The sequence below is a fragment of the Miniopterus schreibersii genome, assembly GCF_964146895.1.
Source record: "Miniopterus schreibersii genome assembly, chromosome: 7".
NCBI classification, from domain to species: Eukaryota; Metazoa; Chordata; class Mammalia; order Chiroptera; family Miniopteridae; genus Miniopterus; species Miniopterus schreibersii.
This window is the reverse complement of record NC_138108.1, coordinates 68,695,580-68,718,546: the sequence shown is the minus strand read 5'-3', so window position 1 is coordinate 68,718,546 and position 22,967 is coordinate 68,695,580. Positions and strand designations below refer to the sequence as shown.

General features: G+C 38.8%; 1 protein-coding gene and 1 long non-coding RNA gene across 3 annotated transcripts in view; one reads left to right on the top strand and one right to left on the bottom strand.

Annotated features, from left to right (window-relative positions):
• The window catches only part of DARS1 (aspartyl-tRNA synthetase 1), a 53,766-nt gene extending 41,577 nt beyond the window's left edge, over positions 1 to 12,189 (bottom strand). Inside the window, exons 1-3 of one of the 2 annotated variants that reach the window (XM_081141968.1) lie at positions 11,908 to 12,189; positions 9,657 to 9,714; positions 5,600 to 5,692 (exon numbers count right to left, since the gene is read on the bottom strand). In XM_081141968.1, the coding sequence (XP_080998094.1) occupies positions 5,600 to 5,692; positions 9,657 to 9,714; positions 11,908 to 11,967 (211 nt within the window). In that variant the 5' untranslated portion in view covers positions 11,968 to 12,189. The remainder of the gene's footprint in view (positions 1 to 5,599; positions 5,693 to 9,656; positions 9,715 to 11,907) is intronic. The other variant, XM_081141969.1, reaches the window with a different exon arrangement.
• Positions 12,190 to 12,281: 92 nt separating this feature from the next.
• Positions 12,282 to 22,967, top strand: part of LOC308559711 — a 172,650-nt gene continuing 161,964 nt past the window's right edge. The window contains exon 1 of the long non-coding RNA XR_013999196.1: positions 12,282 to 12,541. This is a non-coding gene — a long non-coding RNA (uncharacterized lncRNA). The remainder of the gene's footprint in view (positions 12,542 to 22,967) is intronic.

The window sequence follows — 22,967 nt, the reverse complement described above, 5'->3', positions numbered from 1 at the left end:
CCTAATTCCCAACATTAACATTTTCCTTCATCATTTATGTTAATCAGGAAATTAAGCAGCAAAGACCTAATATTTTAAATACTTTCCATTTGTTATTTCCCCTAAAATATTTTTGCATGGATGTTGGTTGAGGTTCTGACCTTTGGTATTAAAAATCCTAAATTATCTGTTTACCAAAATAAATCAGCTATTTTGGAAGTATAAGTAAGTTTTTAGGAAAAAAGAACATTGAAAGATAATTATTTAATGCCAATGACTTCCATGTAGTATGTACAAAATTTGAAAGGAAACACTATTTCAACTACTCTTTCAATATGAAGACTTAAGCTCATAAGCTTTCACAATGGAAAGAAACTAATTGAAATGTACCATTAAGAGTCACAAAATTTCTTTGCTCCTATATAAAACACCTGATTTTAGGAATGTGATACATAAACTTAGTGTAAGAAATCTGATTTTAATATTTAAGAATGTATAAAACACTCTTACACATATATTTGCAAAATACACAGATATCTGTTATGTAAACAGACTCAGATTTTTTTGTTTGCATAACAGGATTCTAGTTGTCATACTTTTGACACTCTGATTTTGACACTTCCATTTCCTTATTTATTGTTTTTCACAGCTTTGCTCTACTTGAAATTGCTAGCATGGTTTGTTTTTCCAAGTCCAGTTTTACTGTGTTACTACTTTTGGAGTTAAAGCACACGAATGATTACAATTAAGTCATATTTATTGACATTTTTCTAATGTAAGACACGGGAGGAAAGGGATAGCAGCAACAGGGTTTTGCAAATTCAAAGCATAAGGTTTTTATTTATTTTTTTAGATAATTTACTTTGGTAGAAAAAAAAAACATTGCCAATCACTATTTCCAAGATGTGGAGAAAGTGGTATTGTCACATACTTGTGGGATAACTGAATATAACTTTATTGAAAGTTAATTTGGTAGAAATTTTAAATATGTATATGCATACCCTTCAGCCCAGCAATTTCACTTCGAGATATCTATCTTGGAGAAACAGTGCCTTATGTAGATCTATAACTAGTATCATGGAAGAAATCTCCAAGAAAAAAATGTTCACTGGAAATTTAAAATGATGCAGAGTAACATGTAAAATATGATGTCATCTACATAAAATAAGACAAATTAAAACACACATACAAAACAAAAAAACTGTATGTATCTGTGTGTGTGCACGCATGCACATACATACATTGAAAAGGAAGAATTTTGGAAAGATGCTGAACAAATTATTAAGAATTAATAAAGCCCGGCTGGGCATGGCTCAGCAATTGAGAGTCCACCTGGGATCCAGGCGATCGGGGTTCGATTCCCGGTCAGGGCACATGCCCGGGTTATAGGCTCAATCCCCAGTCGGGGGCATGCAGGAGGCAGCTGATCAATGACTCTTTCATCATTGATGTTTCTCCCTCCCTCCCTCCCTCTCCTTTCCTCTCTCTGAAATCAATAAAGATATATTAAAAAAAAAAAAAGAATTAATAGAAAAGGTTGGAGCAGAGGATAGACAGTAAAAAAGAAAAAATGAATATAATTTCTGTATTCTTTGAAAAATTCATGTGAAAATATTATTTGTGTAACTTATACATACATATAAGCTTAAAAACAACAAGATTTTTCAATTAAAAATTACAAAGATCAGATTAATGCAAAATTTCAAAAAAATATCTGAAACTTAACCTAGTACTGTACTAAAAGAATATCACCTACACCTTTGTCAAATTCACTTTATTTCATGAGTCTACAAATGGTTCAACATTAAGAAATCCATTATTGTAAATCATGTAGTTGATTCTTGTTATTTGTGGTAGTTATGTTCTATAAAGTCTCCAGGAACAATGAATTAGTGAATATTGAATCACTGCTCCTAGGCGAAATACAGGGTTAGGTTCCTGTGAGCCTCTGGTCACAATATATTCATCAGTCCATCAATGCATAACCTTGTTTTGTGTGTTCCTGTTTAAAGACACCTTATTTAATATATATAGAGCAGATTCATTAACACTGAACTCATAACCAACAGCACTATATCTCATGCTTGAATGAAGCTTATCTAACACATATATTTTCTCTGTAAAGCATATTACAGCCTTCTTGCACTTAGAAACACTAGAAAACACTTTAGCACTATGCTTGGGGGCCATTCCCCCTCCCAATATATCTTTATTGATTTCAGAGAGAGGAAAGGAGAGAGAGAGAGAGATAGAAACATCAATGATTAGTCATTGATTGGCTGCCTCCTGCATGCCACAGACTGGGGATGGAGCCCTCAACCCGGGCATGTGCCCTGACCGCGAATCGAACCCTGATCGCCTGGATCCTAGGTCCATGCTCAACCACTCAGCCATGCCTGCCGGGAGCCACTTTAAATAGTCAATCACCAACAAAAAGCACAGAACTGAAGAATGTGGCATTAAACAGACTATGAAAAGAACACCTGTTTAAGAGCTCATTCAAGAAGGCAGAGCTTCACCATGTTTGGCTTTAGCTGGGAATGTATGCAACTGGGCAACTCAAATTTTCTGCCATTCTGCACACATGCATGTCTGGCACGTCTGTGAATGACAGTGAAAGTGCTGTGCATATTGATTTTGAGGTTACAAATACATTTAACAAGTAGGTGAATTGGTAAATACACAATCTATGAACAATGAGGACCAATTGTATTTTTAATTTTTTATTATATGGAAAACTTCAAACCAATACAAAAGCAGAGAGAATAGTATAATGAACCACTACACATAAATTATACTCAACACAATTATATTTTGAGGAAAAAAATTGCTAGAAAAAGGTCTTGTAAAATTTAACATCTACTTCTGACAACAGAAAACTTGGACCAGACAAAAATTTCTTTCAGTACTTTTAAAACTCTGGCATTGTTAATGACATTTTATGCAGAACACCTAAAGTCATGAAATAACTCATCAGGAGTTTAAATCTCTGCTGTGTAAAAAATCCTTCATTGTGGGAATCCATCTAGGACTAGAAAGAATCTACTGATTATTGTAAAGAGAAACAACATGAAATGAGATAAACATTTGAAAGAAAAGGACAGAATGATCATTACTTATAAATGATACCAATCTCTACCAACAATCATCATGTACCCTAACTATCAACTCATGGCCATTCTTGTCTCAGCTTTAACCCAATCCGCTTATCTCTCAATGCCTGTACTACTTTGAAGCAAACCCCACAGTATTTCATCTACATACAATTAAGTACGAATCCCTAAGAGATAAGTTCTTTTTAAAAATGTTACCACAGTACTATTATCTCAACTAAAAATTAAACACACTTTTAATATCAAATAGCCCGTCAATGTTCAAATTTCCTAGAGTCTCAAGTATCTTTTTACTGTATATTTAAATTAGGACCCAAATAAGTCATTAGTTCAGAGACATCATAAGCTTGTTTAAATTCATAGCCTCCTCCTCCTCTTTCCATTTACTTGTGGAAGACATGAGGTGTTTTTGCCTATAACCACTGTCATTTAACATGTTCTCTTGTCCTATGTTTTTCCTGTAAGTTGGTAGAGTTAGATCTAAAGGCTTAATGAGATTCAGGAACAATTTTTTAGGCAAGACTACTTCACTGAATGGTATTATATTCTTTCATGAATAGACATAAAATATTTCTGGTTATCTCTTTATTCTGTTGTTAGCAATCACTGATGGTCACCAATGCACCTAGAAAATTTACTAGGGACAAAATGGTGATGGTCTAACACTCTCTTTTTCATTTTATTAGTTGGAATACCTCTCTAAAGAGATACTTCCTTAAAAAATAAAAAAAGACACTTTCCCACATCTACCATTTGGTTAGCCAGTGATACACAATTCATGCAGAAATGATATTTTCTCTTTATTCACCAGTTTTCAAAATAATGAGAGGTTTCATTGGTGACCAACTAGGTTTTCTGTTTGTCTTAGCATTATTATATACACATAGATTTAAACATATCTGATATGTTTCAATTCACTGCAGTTATCCTTATCAATACTCAAATTGTTCCATTTTGGGAATGGGTGTGAAGAGAAGTATTCTTTTTTTTTTTTTTTTAAATGTATCTTTTATTGATTTCAGAGAGGAAGGGAGAGGGATGGAGAGAAATAGAAACATCAATGATGACAGAGTCATTGACTGGTTGCCTCCTGCATGGCCCCAACTGGGGATGTGCCCTGACCGGGAATTGAACCACAATCTCCTGGATCCTAGGTAGATGTTCAACGCTGAGCGATGCCTGGCTAGGCAAGAGAAGTATTCTTGGTTCAGCCTTATATGAAGCATGGATTCCAATTCTATCTTTTAATTTGCTAAATTACCATGTTTAGGAAACAAAGTGCCTATTTTGGACAGAACAAAGGTTCCACACTAATGGGAGAAATACAAGTAAATTAAGGATTACAATACAATGTTACTTATCCTTTGGTAGAATAAATGGTCCAACCTTTCAGGAAGGTGAATCAACATTTTTTAAAAAGTTAAAATTTCACTAGTATTCTTCTTAAAGTCTATTAGCATACATCTACTACGGTAGGGAGAGAATACTGGAAGAATAGACAAACTCTTATAGTAGTGATCCTGAGAGTGAGGCATGTATAAAGTGTTGGGGTTTTTAAAACTGAACCCATATTAATTCTAATAATAAGTATTTTAAAACACAATGTAAAAGTTGCCATTAACACAGAATGTATTAAATACTATAGAAGCAATGAACTCTGAGGGAGATAGAAGGTGTCTTAGAAAGCTTCTGGATTTTGTTTGTATTCCATCAATTACTATGAGAACTTGGGCAAGTAGTTTCAGTCTCCTCATTTATAAAGTAGAATAGCAATGACTGTTATACCTACATCACAAATTTGCAGAGATGATCAAATGTGAAAAAGTGTGTGAAAAGCATCAAGTTATAAACTAGTATGTTATTAATATTTTTAGATAATTCTGAAAACTAGGCTAGGAGAATTTTCCATAAGGAACTAAGGTTTGTCTAAATCACCCTTATCCTTCTTCTCTGCTGTTAATGCTAAATTCTTACTACTGTCCACCAGAACTTTCTACATTAAAAAAAATTTTCTGTATTTGTACTATCTGTGCAATAAAGGAACCACTAGCCACTGTGGTTATTAAGTACTCAAAATACATCTAGTGAATGAGCTATTCAATTTTAATAATTACATGTAGTCAGTGGCTACTGTATTGGGCAACCCAGTCTTAGCTTTTCTCTTCCACCTCTCAGCCTATCTGGATATTACAAATATAAGAATATTAGCAAATGAAAAGCTTCTCAAAAACACTCTTCACTTCAAAAAAATTAAACTTCTGAGAAATGCTAAAACAGTACCTTACAAGATTTCATCTAAGTCTTTAAGGTCAAGTTATATTTAAGGCTGTCTCATAAGAACCTAAAATTAATTAATCACGGATTAATATTTTACAGTGATTTAACAAAGAAAACAGGTATTTTTGCTTGATTTTTAAAGATTTACTTTGGTCTGTGAAACATATGCAAAACAAAAAATTCAGAGTCCTTAACAAAAGGGCTTTCTTGAGTCATTAAATCAATTTTACCTTTAGCTCTGCTTGTATGAACTCTTGCACGCACCCAAACAACTTCATCAGCTTTTTGTACTGTCAAATCGTTAACCCGTACCAAAACTCGATCTGCAACAAATAAATGAAATAATTTTTGTAATTCATAATTTACAAAGAGATCATTATTTTGATTTGACAGCCAGCATAAATACTTCGTATTATCTTAAATGATTTTCAATCTCTGACACCTTTTTAATTTGTGAATTGTACTTTTTAAATATATCTCTAAAATCTATACAATTCTTGAGGCCCTGGCCAGGAAGCTCAGTTGCTTGGAGCATCACCCATAGACCAGGTTTCAGGTTTGATCCCTGGTTAAGGCATGTATGGGAGGCAACCAATTGATGTTTCTCTCTCACACTGATTTTCTCTCTCTCTCTGTGCCGCCTCTCCCTTCCTCTTTCTCTAAAATACATATCATCAGGTGAGGATTAAAAAAAAAATCTATCCAATTCTTTTATTTTTGAAAGTATTACTGATGTCCCTTTTCCCCCATTGATCCCTTCCACCAGGCATCCACCCCTGTAATGCTTTTATCTTCACTGCCACCATCACAAAGTACTTTCTAAATTACAGCAACAACCTAACTGGCAATCTCTTGATCCCGTAATTCAGTCTACACTGAAAGAGAGAGTTTCAAAATGCAAATCTACTGAACATTTAAATGACTTATAAGGCCAACTACAGTCTAGCTTCATCTACCTTTGCCTAAGTGGACATGGTATTTTAGCTTGCCTGCCACAGTATGTAAGTCAGCTAGCCATAGGTGAGGATTCTCTGCCAGGCCTGGATAGTTATGGGATTATTGGAAAACTGCATGGGTGGAATTTCTCCATTGCTAGTGCGAGGGGGTTCTTACGATATCTTGAGAAAAAGAATTTTCTAAGACTTGCACAGAAGAATGAGTGATTTTTATTTGTGCAGAGTTATATCCCTTGGTTTTAAAAGTCCCATTTTCCCTTAAATCAGTCCTGGAAAATGTGCAGCTGGGGATTCAGCAGAGCTAAAAGCAAAGCAAGTGTCCAGAGTTTCTGTTCCATGATGGAGCTGAGTGGACAGAGCATCAGGCTAGTTGTAATCGATTAGTCCTTTGTGTGTGGGGTCCACATGGCGGTGGGCCATGTGGGTGAACATACGGGAGCATGCACCCTGCAACAAGAGAGCCAGGAGCCCAACATACAAGAGCCAAGAGAGAGAACTCTGTTTGTTCAGGAGTTTATGTATCTCAGATTTTGTGCTCTTGCAGTGGCCATGCCTATTCTGGCCAAGGATCTGCTCCTAGATGTGACTGACAGACAAGCACCTTCCACGTCACCCAGACTTTACTAGGTATGCATCTGCTGTCCAGACCCTTCCCCCCAGGATCTGTGGGGAGCAGGCCTGGAAAGTATTAAACTGCAGCTTTCTGGCAAAGCTGTACAAATGGCATGTCTCTATTACCTGGCCTGCCCTTTACTCCTTTCCTGTCAATTAGTAACTGGGTTAATTACAATGGTATCACTGGTACCCAATTCCCGAGGACATAGTGACTCGTCCAGGGAAAGACATGTTGCTCAAACTGAGTTAATCGAAGTCCTTCTCTGGGACTTAATATACAGATAGTGGAAATGAAGCTCTCCCCTGGGGTTGTTGCGCTGAGATGGTATAGGCCCAGGGCTGCACCTACCATCTGTCTCACTACCTGAATTTGTAGGATGAGAGGATGAAGCCAAATAACCAAAGGAAAGCAGAGCCAAGAAGTGCAGACAGAAAGCCTTGAAGATATGGATTGAGCCTCTAGATTTAGTCATGCCTATGCCAACTCACTTTGTTCCCTAGTTGTGTAAGCCAATAGATTGTTTGTAAGTGAGGCCCAACAACTATGTCCCCCAATACCAGTAACAAAGGACTACATCCATCTCGAGTCCTCCAAACAGGAAAACTGTGACCAAACAACTATTACATAAAGGTAGTGATATGAGGCAACAATGATCCAGAAATCATTTTATTTTAAAATATGCAATAATTTGAATATTAAATTAAGTATTAATTTAAAACACAGTAATAGACATGACATCACATCAAAAATAGTAAAAGATCTTTCTAAAGGCTTATGTTGCCTAAACAAATTTATCAATATCTCATGCAGTCGCCAGGCTGGGCGTGACTCAGTGGTTGAGTGGCAACCTAGGATCCAGGTGATCGGGGTTTGATTCCCGGTCAGGGCACATGCCCGGGTTGTAGGCTCCATCCCCAGTCGGGGGCATCCAGGAGGTGGGTGATCAATGACTCTCTCATCATTGATGTTTCTCTCTCTCTCTCCCCCTCTCTTTTCCTCTCTCTGAAATCAATAAAGATATATTTAAAGAAAAAAAAATCTCATGCAGTAAAACCTAGTTACGACAATACTAAAAATACCTTTGGAGGTGATATTATAATAAAATAAAAATATAGATATATTTTACCTACTTTGTCTAGATGTACTTATAATTTGTCTCTTGAAGCAAAGATGCATCTTAAGAGAGAATCTAAATTACAGGAGAATACAATGGTTCTCATTGCCAAAAGCAGACAATGAATGAGGAATTTTTAAGCTACTGGGCATCACAAGGGAATTTCTACAAAACACTGTCAATGGATCTTATGAGTTAAACCAACTTCCAAGTCTGCTGTGTAAACTCAGGCAAAATAAAGTGTGAAAGAGAAAAGACGGACAGAACAGCATAAAAATTACAAAGATTTGAAAATGCCAAAATTGAGAAAGCCAACGACTTACTAAGTAGGCAATGAAAAGTCAAAATCAAATGAAACATAACATAAATCTGAGTAGACATAAATAAATGTCCCGATTAGGTAAATTTAATAGTACTCTGAAAAAGAGTAATGTCCCCTCTTTCATGTGGTGTTCTAACTAATTAGCATAGGGGTTCTCAACCTTTAACATATCTACATATATCTGAGGCACATGTCACACTCCCGCCAGTACAACTGGCTTAGGCAAAGATTAGTGGCAGTAGGGTTTCAGTTTGAAAAACTACTGCTCTTCCACACTTTTAAGTCACTGTCATTAGAATGACATTTGGAAAAATGGAAGCAAATGAGGAAGGAAACTTTGCCTGAACAAAGTATTAGGATTTTAGCAGAGACAAAACCAAACGCAGAATTTTACTACTATGTTACTGTACTCAGATAAAACACACAGTTTTCTTTCCCTCTGGTGGGGAGAGTTTGTAAATGGAAGACAGTTGTCTGGATTTGCCAGCTAAATGGGACGGGTAATTATAGCAAGGGGTGATTGGGGCTTACATAACAGACTGAAACCCCAGTGAGCTTCTTTGTGTTAGGGCTCAAGAAAGTCCAGTTCAGGAAGATAATTAAGCTAAAAACAAGTCTCAAACAACCCTTCCTGCTTACCCTGGCAGGGGAATGTCATCTCCAAATTATATTGCTTCTATCCCATTTTATACTCAATTATTTTACTTTACCATCTTTACCTTTTGGAAATGGTTTATATTTAGCAAATTATTTTGATCTTTTATTGCACACTTGCCCAAAAAAAGCTGGGAAGGAAAGTGATTTTGTGATCATGCAATAAATTGAACCCAAAATAACAATAAAATTGACCTGGAGATATGTGATTTCCAAAGCATAAAATTTATAGGCAAGTCTCTAAGTTAGAAGTACTTCTAACAGGCCAGAATTTAAAGGTCTGCAGTTGTACCAAAGATTGAAAGACATAATTTGGGGTGTCTACCAAAAGAAAAATGATTGTTAAATAGTTGAGTAAGATAATCTGTTGAAAATACAAAATAAATAGGGCAAATGTTTACAAACAGAAAACCTACAGGTCTGAGAAAAACAACATGTGACAAGTCAATTTCAAAGAAATCTAATAAAGTCAAGGGGAAAATGTATAGAAGGTAGCTTTGTAAAGCATGCACAAAGTTGCATATGATAAAGACAGTTATTAACCATTCTTTTATCTCTTGGGCTAGAATTAAATCTTAAATATTTTGCCAAATCACTCAGGTTTATTTATCACATAGCTACTAACCTGATTTTTCCTGTGACTGTATCATTGAAGATACTCCATATCTTTCTTTAGCATAATCCTACAAAAAATGTTTTTGCATTATGACATTTTATTTAAAAATAGCATAGTAAACACATAAATACAAGTAACAAAATGTAAAAATAAATTCATTTTAACTTTCAGGACCATTTTATTAATTCAAAGAGTTGTAGTTTTAAAGTGTGGAAATCTTTCATATTATTTACATATGTACTCTATAGAGAAAGGATAAGCGCCCAGTTTCTGGTTAGTTTGTTTTGAAGATCACTACTCTAGGATGGATATACCATATATAAAAGCACTCTCAGATAAATTTACACATGTACAACGTATCTTGACTACTTTCTTCAAAATGAGAATAAACTACTTCAAAGCAGGGATATAAATTTCCTCTGTGAAGGGAGTGGAATGAAGTACCACAGTTTTATTAACTTCCTATTATAGGAAGAGATGTTCAAAGAGAACCAACATTTTTGGGTAAGCTTTCTGAGCACCAGATGTCCACATTTTTAGAAAGCGAAGATGTTGCATATAAGTTAACTACAACTTCCCTTTTGGAAAACATTAAAAAAAAAACAAAAACAAGAAACCCCCAAAGGGCCCAGCCAGCATGGCTCAGCGGTTGAGCTTCAACCTAGGATCCAGGAAATCCAGGAGACAGCGGTTGATTCCTGGTTGGGGCACGTGCCGGCTTGCGGGCTTGATCCCTGGTCTGGGGCATGCAGGAGGCACCTTATCAATGATGACTCTCTCATCACTGATGTTTCAACTCTCTCTCTCCCTTCTCCCTTCCTCTCTCTGAAATCAATAAAGATATATTAAAACAAAACAAAACCCCAAAGAGTTCAAGGTTCTAAAAACCAGCTTCAGCATATCAGGTTGCAAGTGACAATGACAATATAGTATCAAATTTCTTTTTACAGATTTAAAGTCAGGAACAGGACACAAGCCATCTAGGGTCCAGACTATTAAAATACTATACTTATTAAATAAGTGGCCTTTATTTTAATCTCACTCTACCTCTAAAATGATCTCTTAAGATCCTTCTAGCTATAAAATGACACAACTCTGACACAATGTCTACCTTATATCTAGACCTGAGCTTTCTGCAAGGCTGCATTAGTTTATAAATAAGTAATCAGATAAAGAATAACTAACATGATTTCCTTAGATTTTGCATGGTTAACTTAAGGTATATTTGAAAAAATTAGTTTCTGTCACTCTATAGCTATCTGTTGGAATCCCCTCCTTTAGATTTGGAGAATACAGGGTTTGTTTATACCAAAATAAATGAAGCAACATGTTACGATGCTTACTGCATTTTTTTATTCTAATAATAATTTAAAAAACACACACCTTAAAGACAAAGATAACCACAGCCCTAGTAGAGAGATAGTTACACAATATAGCATTAGGGGAGCATAAGTGGACTGCTCCTCATATTTCAATAACCCCATTCCATCTAATATTCTTAAAATGTCCCATTCCTTATGTAGTTTATCACAAATTCATAATTCCACAAAAGAAAAATTAGGAGCCAAGTAATGATTAAAGGCTCAGTTTTAACACAACACACATAACTTGTAGGGTGGTATCAAGCTTTCATTTCTGAAAAGCACTGAGACCACTGGGTGTTATGAATTACCCACGTGATTCTGGGTCACTTCATCTCAAACGCACTCCCTGCAAACTTCCTACCTCATTGAGTCATTTTGAGGGAAAAATAAAAATAACAAGTGGTCTTTAAAGCTGTCACACGGAAAACGGCCATTACACGTATTGTCAGACAGTTTTACAAAATACTGTCATTACTTGCAAAAACTTTAGGGACACGCGAGCTGAGTAAAAATCGATTACTAGCGGGCATTAGCACTTGCCGAGGTGGAGGTGGTGGACTACGTGAAGGACGTGCCTAACCCCAAGAGGCTTAAGCGTGACCCCGGAGCTCCTACTTCCGGGGCAGGGGTCCCTCACGTCCACCCCACCCCGCGGCACGCTTCTTGTAAAGCCAGGCCGTAAGAAATGCGATCCGGAGTGGGTCTGGCCACGCTGCTCGGGCAAGGGCCCTGGAGTCCCGGTGAGGGCTCTGGGTGTCGGGACCCCAGGCCCGCGGCCTGCAAGCAAGGTGCGGACAAGGGCCCGGAGGGCAGGGCCCCGCTCACCCTACGCCCTCCCTCAGCGCTATCCGGCCCAGGGCTCTGTCCTCCCAGGCCCGAGGATGGGGGAAACCCACTTCCGCCGCATCCATGACCTCCCGCGGCTTCTCCTGAGTCTTGCGGCTGGCGCTGGGCATCGGGACAACGGGACGGGAGGCGATCACCACCCTTCCTCGCAGGCTTCCGTAGGGCAGGCCAAAGGCGCTTTCCCCGCAGTCTCCGCCCTCCGGTCACAGCACACGCGTTCGGACTCCGCGTGGAAGGTCGACTCCGGAAATGTCGCGAGAAGCACAGCGCTCCCGAGATCCAGAAGAGCTGGTTGGCCGGCAGTCTCGCGCGTCGTCTCCTCTTATTGCCCCGCCCCTCTAGGTGTTGAGCTGGAGTTGTAGGGAAATCCCGGGAATTTGTTTTAGTATCGCGGGATTGGCTCTGAGGGGCGGGGCTTCTGGGTGCTCGTGGCCCGCGGTCGAACTTTTCTGCGCTTTCCCAACCGAAAGTTCTGGTCGGTTCTCTCCCCAGCCTTATCCATCCCTCCCGGCTTCAGCTACGGACTGTTCCCTAAGCTCAGGCCTCTGCGCTTCCTCCCTTGGACTTCTCTGCCTTCACTCTTCCCAGCGACAGTGTAGCTGCCTGGAGTCATAGGAGACTTATCGCTGCTGCTTTGTGTGAGGGACACGGGAGTGCTGGGGTGTAGATGGTTGGCTTGCTAAGGTAAGAATAGGGTACCGGTCGCACGTGGTAAGGTATACCCCCCCCATAATTGCACTGACTGCCTGGACCTGTTGCATTGTCAGAGGCCGCGCATAGTGTTGGCTGCCCTGAGTAGCCATGCAGATGCCATACAAGGCACAGGCAAATGAGGCGGAAATTTTTATCTGTAATTTTTTGAAAGTCAGACCAATATTGGGCAAATTTATCTATCCTTAAATCAAGACGGAGGGAAGGACAGAGGTGCAAATAGTTAAAAAATGTAGTTTCCAGACAGACAGGTCTCTCTTAAATTTGAGGAGTGAAGTTTGAAGAAAAGGAGTAACATTTTGTTCCCCGTTTAATTGATCAGAGATTACTTAAAAGCATCCACACTGTGTCAACCATTATGCCAAGTTCTGGCAGTAAAAAAAGTAAATCATGATTCCTGTTCTCAATAATACATAGTTCAGTGAATAAGAGAGCATGTAACTAATGGTAAAGAAATGTGGAAATTGTTCTAATATTGGTAAATATGTGCATTCCCAGCAAGAGTCCTAAGATTCACTTTGGTTGGACTGGCTAAGGACACATGTCCACTACTGACCCAATCACGTGGCTGGGGAAGTGGAATGTTTTGATTGACTTAGCCTAAGCAGCGTGCCCCCTGGAGCTTGGCTTAGAGTTAACTTCGCTGGAATTGTGTGGAAGCCCCTATCAGGAACCATGGGATAGGGAAATGGATCCTGGAAAAGCAACTACAAACATCCACAGCAAAGGCCAAGCAGATTTTTGGGCTTTGGGTAGATGGGCAGACTGTAGGGGGAGTGCCTTCTTGTGTGTGGACAGGATTGCTTAGATACACTGTGGTAACAAACTAGCCCCCAGATCTCAGCAGTTTAAAAAAAACACGATTTCTTTCTCATGTTATGCCCACAGCAGGTTAACAAAGGGGTTGTGCTCATACAGTCACTCAGGGACCTAGATTGATAGATGCTGCATCCTGACACATACTTCCATCATCATCGAGGCAATGAAAAGAGAACCTAGCTCTTAAAGTGCCTGCCTGGAAGTGACACTTTCACATTCTGATCCTATTTCATTGGCCAAACAAGTCACATGGTCATTCCTGAATTCAACAGAGTAGGATAATTTACTCTTTCTTTGGAGAGCAGCACTGAATGTTTGTGATCAGTAAAACATTCTATCATACTTACGGGGTTCCAACATAGACATGGTCTGTGATGCTGCTCCATCTTGGAATTTTTTAAAAGCTTGTATTCCCTCAATTAGATATAATCCTAATGTATGAACTGATGGTCAGAAATCTGAGTACAAATCCCATATGTTGTCCCTTTGCTAGGGGTAGGGATCTTATTTTCCCATCTTTCCATTGCCCATGAGTTTTCTATGTGCACTCCTTAATTATTTTAATCCCCTTGACTTGATAGGTTATTCTTATTTAGGACATAGCCTTGGGGGAACATTAAATATGTACTTCTGCTCTGGCCCTATTTCCTGATAGTGATGGAAAAGAAAAATTTGCCAGATCAATGACCACATGCCTTATGCCTTGAGGTCTTGTAAATCTGCTCTAGTAAACATCCCACAGCTGCAACTCTATTGAATTTGCAGTATACTATCAGCCTCCTGAATCTGTCTATTTCTGTGGGAGCCAGACTGGTGAAAATAGAAATATGATGGGGACTATCAACTATCAGGTCTTTAAGGGTTGCACTAATCTCTGCCATTCCCCCTGGGGATGTGACTTTGTTTATGATTTACTATCCTAGCTGGGGACCAGGGAAGAATTTAGAGGTTCCGGTTAAACTTTCTGCAATATGATAGCCTTATCCCACAGGCCAAGGAACCGTAAAGGAACAGCTCTGGCCATGTCACCCGACCACCTTGCAGATATCTAAATAAGCCATGTATGCAAGATCTGTCTTGAATTGCAGCTAATTTGTCTTGAAATGCCTTGTGATCCTCCCAAAACAAGGGGATGTGAAGCCATTTCCCACTTGCTTCCCTATCTCCCTTGGGAGACTGTCTGATGAGGTATGGGACTTTGTGCCACTCCCTTCCCACCAATGGAGCTACACAATATAAAACTGCATAGCTGGAGTCTACAAGTGGCTTCTCAGCAACAGGGTATCTCATAACTCACATTGCAGTCACATGATCCCTTTTGTTTCAGTGTCATCCTTTTTGGTGTGTAGGGCAAGGATCACGGGGGGCTGGAACCTTGGTCTTCTTTTCATTGTCTAAATAAGTAACAAAGTGCCTGAATCTAAAAGTGGCTTATTGTATCCTGGCATTGGGACAAGAACAGTCATATAGATCAATGGACTAGAACAAAGAGCCCAGAAATAAACCTATGCCTTTATGGTTAATTAATGCTTGACAAGGGAGGCAAGAACTTACAATGAATGGAGTAAAGACAATCTCTTCAGTAAATGGTGTTGGGAAAATTGGACTGATACATACAAAAACAAAACAAAACAACACAAACAAAAACTAGACCACCAACTTACACCATACACAAGAATAAACTCAAAATGGATAAAAGAGTTAAATGTAAGTCACGAAACCATAAAAATCCTAGAAGAAAACATAGGCAGTAAAGCCTCAGACATCTCTTGTAGCAATATTTTTGCCAGGCAAAGGAAAAAAATAAGTGGGGCTACATCAAACTAAAAGGCTTTTGTACAGCAAAAGAAACCATCAACAAAATGGAAAGGAAACCAATTGAATGGGAGAACATATTTGCCAATGATACATCTGATAAGGGGTTAAATTCCAAAATATATAAAGAACTTACATAACTCAACACCAGGAAGGCAAACAACCCAATTAAAAGATGGGCAAAGGACCTGACTAGACACTTCTTCAAAGAGGACATACAGATGGCCTATAGACATGAAAAAATGCTCAATGTCACTAATCACCAAAGAGATATAAATTAAAACCACAATGAGATATCACCTCACACCTGCCAGACATGGCTATCGTCAATAAATCAACGAATGCTGGCATGAATGTGCAGAAAAGGGAACCCTCATGCACTATTGGTGAGAATGCAACTGGTGTAGTAGCCACTTTGGGAAACAGTATGGAGCTTCCTCAAAAAATTAAAAATGGAAAAAAAAAATTAAAAATGGAACTGCCTTTTGATCCAGTGATCCCACTTCTGGAATATATATCCTAAGAAACCTGAAACACTAATTTTAAAGAATATATGCACCCTTATGTTCATAGCAGCATTATTTACAATAGCCAAGATCTGGAAACAGCCCAAATACATTTACACAATGGAATACTACTCAGCCATAAAAAAGGAAATATTACCTTTTGCAACAATGTGGATGGACCTGGAGGTTATTATGCTAAGTGAAATAAGCCAGTCAGAGAAAGACAAATACCAAATGATCTTACTTATGTGTAGAATCTAATGAACGAAATAAACTGATGAACAAAATAGAAACAGAGACATGGGTACATGGAACAGACTGACAGCTGTCAGAGGGAAGGGAGTTGGGGGACTGGATGAAAGAAGGTGAAGGGATTAACCCAAAAGCATATATACATAACACTTAGACACAGACAATAGTGTGGTGATAGCTAAAAGGAGAGGGGGGTGGGTAGCTGGAGGTGGGCAAAGGGGGGTGGTGGTGTAAATGGGGTTGGAAAAAGACTGCTTGGAGCGATGGGTGCATGATACAGTGTGCAGATGATGTTTTATTGAGTTGTACGCTTGAAACCTGTATGGTTTTGTGAACCAACATCACCCCAATAAATTAAATTTTTTAAAAAAGTGTCTTGTTTATCTTTACTGACTGAATCAACCAGAGCTTGACTTTGGCCTCACTCGTCCTGTGTGTTCCCATCTTGACAGGAACCAGTGTGGGGTTCTGCCAACTACCAAATGTGTCCATTCCAAACTATACATTTTGGGACCAGGTAAATGACTATGGGTAGACCCCCAAGGGCCAGTTCTAGGTGTTGCTGTTAAGAGGTTTGAAACACTATTATGATTCCTAATATTTGTACAGTAGTCCCTCCTTATCCACCATTTCACTTCCCATATTTCAGTTACCCACAGTCAACCACAGTCTGAAAACATTTAATGGAAAATTCCAGAAATTACACTTCATAAGTGTAAAATTGGGCGCCATTCTAAGTAGCGTGATGAAACCTCGTGGCATACCGCCCAGGACTTGACTCATCTCTTTGTCCAGGTCTCCATGCTCTATACGCTCCCCGCCTGTTAGTCATTTCGTAGCCATCTTGCTGTTGAGGCCTCAGTGCTTGTGGTCAGGTCACCCTTATTTTACTTAACAACAGTCCTAACTCAAAAAGCAGTGATGCTGGAAATTCAGATATGCCAAAGAGAACCTGTAATGTGCTTCCTTTAAGTGAAAGAGTGAAAGTTCTTGACTTAAAAAGGAAAGAAAAGAATTTTTGCTGAGGTTGCTAAGATCTATGGCAATAAGGAATCTTCTATTCATGAAATTGTGAAGACAGAAGAAGAAATTCATAATTTCTCAAAGCACCTTTCTGTTCTCTGAATGACCATTAAAAGAATAGCATTTTGATCTTTTTACACGAATGCAGTATCTTACCTTTCTGAGCATATTAATAAGGTGATTTGGGGAGGGTAATTTTCAAAGTATTCTCTCTGAATAGCCCATTTCTTACAAGTTGCTTTTTTGTTTGTTTGTTTTTGGTGTCTATTTTCTGTGTTAGAGACCCACCTCACCTGTCTGATGAATAGGGAGGGTGCAGGGATCAGACTTCTCATGTAGCTTTTTCCAAATATTTATTATAATTCCTATTACCCACCTACAGTTCTAGAGGTACGTGGTACTGCTTGTCATGAGTCTTTTGAGGTTTCTATGTTATAAATTAGGTTGATTCTCAGCTTTCCTGATTGTTACTTTAGGATTCAGCTTTTCATATCTGCAAAGTTAGTCTGGTCTGTCTGCTCTCCAGCTTCCCACATATTGCGGTTGTGATCTGCCCTTCTGTTCTTCCATCCTCTTGATTGTAGCTTTTGTAGGATTAGGGGCAGAAGTAAAACTGTACAGTGGTACCTCGGTTTTCGAATGTAGTCTGTTCCGGAAGACCATTTGAGTTTTGAAATGTTGTAAACCGAGGGATCAACAGCTAGGCCTCAGGATCTTGCACTCAGCAGAAGCTGTGTGGCAAGTTCGACTTCTGAGGTGTGTTCAAAAACTGAAGCATTTACTTCTGGATTTATGGGGTTCCTAAACCGAAATGTTTGTCAACGGAGACGTTAGAAAACTGAGGTACCACTGTATTTGCCATCTTAGCACAGAAGTCACTTTTCATGTTTTGTTTTATAATGTCAGTGTATACCAAGTTTTTAGCAGATGACCTGTAATTACCACGATGAACAACAATGCTCACTGATTCTTTCAACAAATATTTATTGGGTGCAACTATGTGCAAGGCATTAGTCTAGGCATTTGAGATATATCAGGGAACATTAAAGATCTGGCTCTTATGGATCTTAAGTTTTAGAGGGGGGAGGCAGACAATAAATAATAGACACAATAAATAAATTGTAACATGTTAGAAAGTGATAAGAAAGAAAAGTAGAGCAAAGAAAGGGGGGTGGGGGTGCTGGAGGGGCAGGAGGGTTGCAATATTAAAAATAGTGGTCAGTGAGAAAGTGACATGTGAAGATTTGAAGGCAGTGAGAGATGGGGCCATGTCCATATCTGGGAAAAGAACATTCCAGGTAGGGCAACAGCCAGCGAAAAGGCCTTAAGATGGGCGGAACAGGCTGATGTTTGATGTAATAGAGTAATGTCCGGGCCTCTGAAGTGTAGGCCTAAGTGACTATAGTTTGCCAAGCAATTTCTACCTTTTAAATCATGATATTAAAAACCTCACATAATATATTCCCTCTGGGGATGGAAGAGGGGCTGAGGATTGAGCCAATCACCAATGGTTTAATCAGTCATGCCTGCATAATGGAACCTCCATAAAAACCCTAAGTGAAAGAGTGTGGACAGCTTCTGGATTGGTGAACACATCCATGCTCCGGAAGGGTGGTGCACCCCAAACTCCAGAGGAACAGAAGCTCCTATCCTTGGGATCCTTCTCGACCTTGCTCTATGTACCTCTTTGTCTGTCTGTCCAATTTTATCCTTTATAATATCCTTTATGATAAAATAGTAATAGTAGGTAAAATGCTTCCCTAAATTCTATGAGCTGTTTTAGCAAATTATCAGATCTGAGGAGGGGGTCATAGGAAGCCCGGATTTTTAGCCAAATCAGATAGAAGTGTGGGTAACCTGGGAACCCACGACTTTCAACTGGCATCTGAAGTGGGGGCAGTCTTGTGGGACTGAGCCCTTCCCTTGTGGGGGTCTGTGCTAACTCCAGGTAGTTAGTGTCTGAGTTATTTTCAATTGCAGAACACCAAGTTGGTGTCTGCAGGGAATTGGAGAATTGCTTGGTGTGGAAAACCCATACGTTTGGCATTAGAAGTGCTGTGAGTAGAAATAGATCATAGTAGTAATAGTGTCTACTACACAAGCTGTGTGAATTGAGGAAAGTCATTTTACATCTCTGATTCTCAATTTTCTTAAGAAAATGAGGATAATGGCATTTTTCTTATGTGAGGATTAAATGAGATAATAATTGAAACGAGAAAACATACAAAGAGTTACCCAGGACAGTCCATGGCACATACTATTGCTTAGTTCAGTGGCTCTGAAATTGTGGTCTCTGGATGAACATTGTCAACATCAGCATCACCAGGTGTGCACTGTATACTCCCAGAAGTCAGCTGCATTGTATCTTTGTGCTCCCCCCAATTAGAATGTTGAAGCCTAACTCCGAGTACCTTGGATGTGGCTGCATTTGGGGATGGGGGGATATTTATTTATTTTTATTTACCTTTATTGTCAAAAATATTACAGATATCCCCTCTTTTTTTCTCCATTGATCCCCTCTTTCTCACATCCACCCCTCCCACCCAGGCTTTCACCACACTATTGCCTGTGTCCATGGGTTATGCATATATGCATATAAGTTCTTTGATTAATCTCTCCCCACCTACTCCCCCAACCCCACCCCCACCTTCCCACTGAGATTCATCAGTCCATTCCATGTTTTTGTGTCTCTGGATCTATTTTGTTCCTCAGTCTATTTTGTTTATTAGATTCCACATATGAGTGAGATCATGTAAAACTGAATCAGGAAGAATCAGAAAACCTGAATAGGCCAATAACAACTGATGAAATTGAAGCAGTAATAAAAAAAAACTCCCAGAAAACAAAAGCCCTGGTCCAGATGGTTTCACAGGGGAGCTTTCTAATTCTTTAAGTTGTAGGGTTAGGTAGTTTACTAAAAATTTTCCTTGCTTTTTGAGGTAGGCCTATAGTGCTGTGAACTTCCCTCTCAGGACTTCTTTTGCTATGTCCCATAGATTTGGGGCTGTTGTGTGTTCATTTTCATTTGTTTCCAGGAAGTTTTTAATTTCTTTCTTGATCCTATTGGTAACTAATTCATTGTTTAATAACATGCTATTTAGCCTCCATGTGTTTGAATGTTTTTGAGTGTTTTTACTGTAGTTGATTTCTAATTTCATGCCCTTGTGATCTGAGACGCTTGATATGATTTCAGTCTTCTTGAACTTGTAGAGACTTGTTTTGTGTCCTAACGTGGTCTGTCTTTGAGAATGAGCCATGTGCACTTGAGAGGAATGTATATTCTGCAGCTTTGGGGGGAAATGTTTTGTAAATGTCAATTAAATCCATCTGATCTAGTGTACCATTTAGAGTCATTGTTTCTATGTTGACTTTTTGTCTGGAAGATCTATCCAGTGAAGTCAGTGGGGTGTTCAAGTCCACAACTATGACTGTATTGCTGTTGATCTCTCCCTTAAATTCCTTAAGGTTATTATTGATAAGTCCTTCTTTATTGCCATTTTAATTTTTTATGCTTATGTTTCTCTGTTTCTTCTTATTATTAAAGCAGTCCTTTTAACATTTCTTGCAATACTGGTTTGGTGTTGATAAACTTTAGCCTTCTTTTTATCTGGGAAGCTCTTTATTTTACCATCTATTTTTAATGATAACCTTGCTGGATAGAGTAGTCTTGGTTTCAGATCCTTGTTTTGCATTACCTTGAATATTTCATGCCATTCTCTTCTGGCCTGTAGAGTTTTTGATGAGAAGTCATCTGACAGCTTTATGGGAGTGCCTATGTAGGTAACAGCTTGCTCTTGCTGCCTTTAAGATTCTCTCTTTGTCTTGAATTTTTGGCATTTTAATTATGATGTGTCTGGGCGTGGGCCTCTTTGGATTCTTCTTGCTTGGGACTCTCTGTGCCTCCTAAACTTGTGTGACTTTTTCCTTGACCAAGTTAGGCAAGTTTTCTGCCATTATTTCTTCAAACAAATTCTCTATCCCTCGCTTATTTCTTCCCCTTCTGGCATTCCTATAATGCAAATATTGTTACATTTCATGTTGTCTCACAGCTCCCTTAAACTGTCCTCCTGTTTTTTGGATTTTTTTTTTTCTTTTTGGATCTCTGATTGAGTGATTTCTGCTACCCTTTCTTCTCATTCACTGATCTGATCTTCAGCTTCCTCTAAATCTGCTGTTTATTCCTTCCAGTATATTCTTTATTTCTGTTATGTCATTCTTCATATCTGACTGGTCATTTTTCATAGTTTCTATATCTTTTCTCAAGCTGTTGAGTATCCTTATGATCAGTATTCTGAACTCTATATCTGATAGATTGCTTATCTCCATGTCATTTAGCTCTTTTTCTGGAGACTTCTCTTGTTCTTTTATTTGGGGCTTGTTTTTTTGTTGCCTTATTTTGGTTGCCTGTTTGGGTTGTTTCTATGTATTAGGTGGATCTGCTAGGACTCTCAGTCTTTTTGGAGGGTCTCTGGTATAGGCCAGTGTCAGACACTCTTTGTGACTGGCCTTGAGTACCCTGTTTGGAGCTATCAACAACACACAGCTTGTGTTTCCCTCTTCTGGGCTGGCTTGTTGTTCCTTCTGCTGGGGCTGGGTACATTTGGACAGGACCAAGATGCACACCAAAGTCTGCTTTTCCAATGCCCAGGTCCTGAAGCAGATGAGGCAAAGACTCAAAGCTCCCAGAGGTCTACCTCTGCTTACAGGCTGATTGATATTCGAGATGGGGGTATTTAAAAAGGTAACTAAGTTAAAATGAAGTCAGTAGCATGGGCCCTAATCTAATCTGACTGGTGTCTTTATAAGAAGAGGAGATTAGAACATAAATACACACAGAAGGATGACTGTGTGAAGACACAGGGAGAAGACAGACATTTGCAAACTAAGGAGAGAGGCCTCAAAAGAAATCAACCCCACCTACACTTTAATCTCAGAATTTATGCTTCCAGAACTATGAAAAAATACAATTTCTGTTTTTTATGCTCCCCAGTCTGTGGTACTTTGGTATGGCAGCCCTAGCAAACTAATATGCCTGGGAACGTGTTAGAAATGTAAAGCCCCAGGTTCCATCTGAGATCTATTGAGTCAGATCAGTAGAGGTGGAGCACAGCATTCTGAGGTGGAGCTCAGCATTCTGTGGTTTTTTTTTTCAATTACAGTTTACATTCAGTATTATTTTGTGTTGGTTTCTGGTGTACAGCATAGTGGTTAGACAATCATATACTTTACAAAGTGGTCCACCTGATATTTCAAAGACCAACTTGGCACCATACATAGTTATTACAATATAATTGACTATATTTCCTGTGCTGTACTTTATATCCACGTGACTATTTTGTGACTACCAATTTGTACTTCCTAATCTCTTCACCTTTTTCATCCAGACCCCCACCCCCACTCCCTTCTGGCAACCATCAGTTTGATCTCTGTATCTGTCGGTGTGTTTTTATTTTGTTTGTTCATTTATTTTGTTTTTTAGATTCCACATATAAGTAAGATTGGATGGTATTTGTCTTTGTCTGACTTAGTTCACTTAGCATAATACCCTTTAGGTTCATCCATGCTGCCACAAAAGGTAAGATTTCATTCTTTTTTATGGCCGAATAATATTCCATTGCATATATCTACCAATACTTTTTTATCAGCTTGTTTACTGATGGGGACTTGAGTTGCTTTCATATCTTGGCTATTGTAAATAATGCTACAATGAACATAGGGATGCATAGTCTTTCGAATTAGTGTTTTGGGTTTCTTTGGATATATACACAGAAGTGGAATTGTTGGATCATAAGGTAGTTCTATTTTTAATTTTTTGAGGAACCTCCATACTGTTTTCCATAGCGGTTGCACCAATCTGCATTCCCACTAACAGTGCGCAGGGTTCCCTTTTCTCCATATCCTTGCCAACACTTGTTGTTTGTTGATTTACTGATGATAGCCACTCTGACAGATGTGAGGTGATATCTCATTGTGTTTTTAATTTG